This window comes from Octodon degus, unplaced genomic scaffold, assembly GCF_000260255.1.
Source record: "Octodon degus isolate 3935 unplaced genomic scaffold, OctDeg1.0 scaffold00203, whole genome shotgun sequence".
Taxonomy (NCBI): domain Eukaryota; kingdom Metazoa; phylum Chordata; class Mammalia; order Rodentia; family Octodontidae; genus Octodon; species Octodon degus.
The window spans coordinates 629,559-635,558 of record NW_004524779.1 but is presented as its reverse complement, the minus strand read 5'-3'; the positions used below and the strand labels follow the sequence as shown (position 1 = coordinate 635,558).

The following is a 6,000-nucleotide window of genomic DNA, read 5'->3' as shown; positions in this document are numbered from 1 at the left end:
AAATAAATAAATAAAATTAAAAAAACAAAACAAAAAAAATAAAACATACTATGTAATTAGAAGAGTAGGGCCAGCCACAGGTCTATCTAAAGCAAAAGACCTTAAAGTAACAGCTTTCCTTTTTGGAGAAAATTCATGCTATCATTTTTATTCTTACTTTATCTACATTGTGTGTTTTATCTTGTATTTTTCTAACCTAAAATTAAATATTTAAGTAAACAAATTCATAACATAAAGTAATCATACCTGCACCATATATCACATTTTTCATACATATAAAGTAAAAATGATCCTTTTATAGTGTCAAATGAACAATCTATTTGGGTTACTTTGAAGGTTACCTTTTCTGCTACTTCTCGCACAGACTGAACACTGGTTCCATACAGATGGTTGTTATACTGGCCAGCTTCAATGAATTTATGTTCTTGTATATCTTTTTCCATTTGCTCTCTTGAAGTCACAAAGTGATAATCTCTTCCATCTACCTCATAATCTCGTTTTGGTCTAGTCGTATCTTTAACAGAAAAAAAACTTGGGGAAGTGTTTAGTATTACAAACAAATTCATTTTCTATTTAGCCCACTATAAAGCTCAACCCAACAATTTAAATTTGAAAAATAATATGGAGGATGAAATAACTGGTAAAATAACTATGAATCATGAAAAAGAGTTATGATTATTTTTGTCAAATACAGTGACAAGGAATGTTAAGAACGATTAAAAATTTTTATGTGGTTACTCACGAGGAACACAGGATCCAAATTTGTCAGGAAATTCTGAGATCAAGTCATCGTTTATTCTGTCTTTCATAGGTCCCAATATGATAACTGGTCGAGTATAATTAACTATAAAGATAAACTACATGTTAAAAGGAATAATCACTCAATAAATATTAATGTACTTTATTTTACCAGAGAATATAAAATCATCCTGAGGTTTCAGAATTTCTTTGTTCTTTCCTTATATTACTTCATCATTAATCAAAGATGACCAATTTGCTACTTTTTAAAAGCTTTATTACGATACTCAACTTCCTCAATCTCCACTAGAAGTCAATTAAGTTAAATTTAGCATTTTAATAGATAATGCTTCTGTATACTACTAACATTATCTCATTACAAATGTGGAAACACAGTATATGGTTTTACACATAGAAATTATAAGGAGCTGAACAAGGGACAAAAAAGAAATTGGGTGTAGAGACTGTTATGATCATAGTAATAATCTAGAAAGATGATCTTCTAGAGGAGGGTATATACTGGGCTTCCAGGGCTCATGGTGGAAGAAGGGAGATTAGCAGTGAGAATTGTAACGAAAACTGTGGTAGGAAGGCTGAAAAAGAGGCTATTAGTAAGGAATATATGACAGAAATAGAATTAAAAGGGGCTAGAACCTGACTGGATGAGGATAAAGAACAGAGAAGGGTCAAATAAAATACTTTTAAGACTTTTTTGTTACTAAAAATACTGGAAAGAGACTGCTTAGGAAACAAAACACCAGTATAAATCAGCCAATATAAAGTGACTTTCTTTTAGTACACTATGAGCTAAACTTTGTCTCATAAAATTCAGACACTTAGTTTCTACATAAAAATGTACAGTAAATAGTAAAATTCTAGTACGAAATTTGTTTGCAGTACGATATAGACCTATTTTCCAAGGTTTTTGTTTTTTTGGTAAGATTGTAAAACACCAATAAACTTCACAAACCTTCCTGTTGATTCACCGGTTCATAAGACAAGACATATTCTTCTTGACCACCTATTAGGAAGTTAAAGCACAGATAAAAAAATCTGAAAAGATAATAAATGAATCTCATTCTTCACAGCTAAGATACAAATTACTAAGACTATCCTGAGAAAACAACAAAGATGTATAATAAAAAGATACTTTACTTCAAAATTATTTACAGATTCAGTAAAAAAGGCAAATTATTAAGTTACAAGGATTTAAGTTTAAGAAATATAACCAATTATAAATGTTATCTATTATAACTGTTATTCTGTAAAAATATCTGTGATGTTGAGTATGTGCTATTAATTTCTTAGAACTTAAGAACTATTAAATCTTTTTCTTATATTTAGTAGAGGGTCTGCAGGGTTTCACTACACGGATTGGACTTGTAGTGATCCTTCCTGTTTTTCAGCCTCCCAAGCACTGGGATTACAGGCTCATGCCACCATGCCCAGTCTTAATCACTGGCTCAGCATGCCAAAGGTGCAGTACAGCATGGCAGGCTTGGGGTTGAACCCCTGGCCTCTGGGCCTGCCTAAGCAGGTGCTTCAATCTGCTGAGCTATCTCACCGACCCAAAAAACTATTAAATCTTTTAAAAACTAATACTATTAAACATACATGAAGTTTCACATATAGGCACATTAATTTGCTATTAAAAATACTTTTTTGGTTCCATCAATTATAATATTTAACAAATTATATTTTGCTTTAAAAATACAGGTGTCAAACTGTTTCAAAAAAAAAAAAAACAAAAAAAAAAAAACAAAACAAACCTCACTGTTTCACTAATGAAAAAGTTTACTGATTATTCCAATTCATCAACTTTAAAAAATATTTAAATTGTGTTAACATTGTTTTAAGATCATTTGAAAGAAGTAAATCTTTTTCTTCTAACTATGAATCAAATTAATATAAAGGAGTTAATGTAGTGTGTTTTAATTTTAAAAACACTTTAAAGCTTCTGAAGGCTAAATTAAAGGTGTAGAGCTTAGGAAATGTGCTAAATAAAAAGTCTACAAATTATATCTGAAGCCAGTGAGAAGATTTATTTATTTATTTATTTATTATTTATTTATTTTTTTGCAGAACCAGGGACAGTGAGAAGATTTAAAAGTTAAAAATTCTAGTTCTGGCATCTAAGCAGTTCAAAGAAAAAATTAAAATTAGATAATGTATTTGAAGATTTTTTTCTTTGCTTATAAAGTTCTGTAACAACTATCACCAATTTTGTCACTGGTTTCTATGTATTTAGCTGCAGGTCTTTGAAATTCACATAATGGTATAAGTAGTCTTTCTTGCTTTAAATATATGTTTTCAATTTTATTACTACAGTATATAAAACATACTTTACAAGCTCCTTTTTAAAGTACTGGATGTAAAACATGGTTCACATACTAGCCAAAACATGCAATTTGAATATTCAACACCTTAATACATTCATGCAAATGGTGAAAGAGACAGTATATACTTTCATTCCCTCTCTTTACTTTAGTGTTTCTTTTTTGTGGAACCAGGGATTGAACTCAGGCCCTTGCACTTACTCTACTGAGCCATCTTCCCATCCCACCTCTCTTCAGTTTAGAAAGCTACTCAACTACTCTACAGTGGCTTCTGGTTACAAGCTAGTAAAATGCTGAAATCTATTTCCATGTCAAAAAGATTATTAGGAGATTTTTATGTAGAAGAGAACAGCCAACCAAATGAATGAGAGTTAAAAGTATATATTGTCAAAATGAAAAAAATAGAAGGGACTGATATGAACAGGATGGACCTTTTGGGCAGCCATACTCATCTGTAATCAAGATTACTTTCATATTAGACAGCAGTAAAAAAAAAAAGTTAGAAAAACAATTTTAATTTTTAAAGTGCTATAACTGGTAATATTCATGTACCTCCCCACCCTCCCATGCCAATCTTTTTAAAGACTTCACATGTCTACTCCACTTAAAAATATCAAGAATACAAAATGAAAAAAAAAAAGCATTACTTTTGAGAAATGATTAAAAAGTTTCTTTTTCTTTTTTTTTCTTTTTCTTCTCTCCCGGCTCATTTAATAATATCTTATGAGCAGATCAACAAAATAGTTCAGATTTTCCCATTGCATGAGAACTAGCCAGAATCATATTATTAAAGTCCTGGAAAAATTTTTCATTTTTCAGTGTCTCCAGCAGAAGCTTGATAGGCATTGTGAAACTGAAAAGTTTTCCTTCCTCATTTTTTAATTCTAACAGGCAGGTGGTCAAAAACAATGACTTGATCCAGCCCAACACTGGTGACATAGAAGAAAGGAACTAAAGCAAATTAAACCTAGCATTATTGAAAAATTACTTTAGTGCTCATGTTGAAAATAAAATTAAACAATGTCAAAAAACAAGTTTAGCTAGGTATCTATTTTTCATAGAAGATACACAAAAATACATATATGCTATGTACAAAAATAATGCTACTAATAAAAGTTTTAGTATTTTCTCAAAAGTTTGTAATATTTAACTTCTCTTTTGATCTATATTTATAGATTGAGAATCCTTTACGTAAAATGGTCAGCCCTGAACTGTTATAGATTTAAGATTTTTGTTTTGGACTTGAAATGTGAAATTTTTCAAAATTTGGTAATTCATGAGCATCACTGTTGCTGCTAAAAAGTTTTGGAATTTGTATAGAGACACTCAACTTGTAGTAATTTTATTTTTCAACAAAATAATTTGATTAGCTTTCCCTGATTTTAAAATTAAGCATCTGATTTTTATTTTTTACAATAGATATAAATAAGGAAAAAACACAAAGGATATGAATTACTTTGGATTACAAAAGAGTAAGTAACTTAAAACACTTACGGTAACTACTTTCACTATCGCTGGCATTAGAAGTTACATGCTCTGAAATATCAGGACAATGAGAAATAAAAGTGTCATGAGTTTAAAAAGCTGATTATCAAAACAAATTTATCAAAGTAAAACATGGTAACATACATTCCAAAATGTTGATATATAAACCACATAGAACCAAAAACTTTTCTGATGTTCTTTAAAAATGTAATTCTTCTTAAGCAAGTATGAATCAGCAAGAGAAAATCCCCATAATTAAGGATAATGCCTTATTTTTATATAATATCGTTCATGAAAAAATCTCTATTATACATAGCAAGCAGAATATGACAAAGAAGGCAAAGTAACCCTAAATTAGATAAAATGTAGAAATAAAACCCAAAATGAGAAAATATATTTGTGCTATTTTAGTTATATGAAATGCAAAGACAAGCAAACAAATGATGCCCAATTTAAGACAGGGATGACTTTGTAATTTAAAAATAGGTCTTATTTTTAGTGATGCATCTCTTGTTCCTAAAGGAAAAAAAAATCATGTTTCTGTGATCTTATCAAGCATATCAGATGTCATATATTCAATGTTTCAAAAATAGTAAGTGAGAATTCTTTAGGTTGGGATTGGATTTCTAGTTGAATTGTTTTTTAGGGGAGGTTTTTAAAGTTTTTTGTTTTTGGTGCTGAGGACTGAACCCAGGGCTTCCAGCTTGCTAGGCAAGCATTCTACTGCTGAGCCAAATCCCTAGCCCCTGGGATTGGATTTTTAAAAATATTCAATTTTGATAAAATTGACAGTGGCTGCTTTGAAAAACATGAAAAAAAGGTCAAACACATCTTGTCAAAAATACATCTTGTCTAACCTCTCCTTAAAACAATTCCATTCAATGAGCTGGTTGTATACTAAACAAAAGGTACTCTTTTTGTACATGTAAATGTAATTGCTTAAATCTTCCTTGAATAAAAAAAAGTAATTTTATTTATAAAAACTAAAAAAATCCCTTTCAATGAGAGGAAAACCTGAATTTCTTTCTTTTTTTTTTTTTTGGGCAGAACTGGGGATTGAACTCAGGCCTTTCTGCTTGCCAGGTAAGCACTTAAGTCTACTGAGCTATCTCCCCAGCCCCAAACCCTAAATTTCTAATGTTATGGAAAGAATTTTTTTCCTCTAGAAAATGAAAAAGTCTGAGGATAAATACTGGTTATACCATAAGTACCTCCTACTGGGTTTTCTAAGGTTAAGTAGCGCTATGCAGAAGTATAGAGAATGGCAGAACTTAACATTTCAAGTGAGGAAAACAAGTTCTTGAATTGCTATTGTAATGAAAAATGTCTCCTATTCTAAACTGCAAAGTCAAGATATAACTTCTTGGGCCGGGGAGATAGTTCAGCAGAATAAGTGGAAGGGCCTGAGTTCAATCCCGGGTTCTGTCAAAAAGACCTCCCA

General features: G+C 30.6%; 1 protein-coding gene across 1 annotated transcript in view; it reads right to left on the bottom strand.

Annotated features, from left to right (window-relative positions):
- Positions 1-6,000, bottom strand: part of Dlg1 (discs large MAGUK scaffold protein 1) — a 234,933-nt gene that overhangs the window by 14,944 nt on the left and 213,989 nt on the right. Inside the window, exons 19-22 of the mRNA XM_004644568.2 lie at positions 4,569-4,610; positions 1,709-1,759; positions 743-844; positions 342-514 (exon numbers count right to left, since the gene is read on the bottom strand). Of these exons, the coding sequence (XP_004644625.1) occupies positions 342-514; positions 743-844; positions 1,709-1,759; positions 4,569-4,610 (368 nt within the window). The remainder of the gene's footprint in view (positions 1-341; positions 515-742; positions 845-1,708; positions 1,760-4,568; positions 4,611-6,000) is intronic.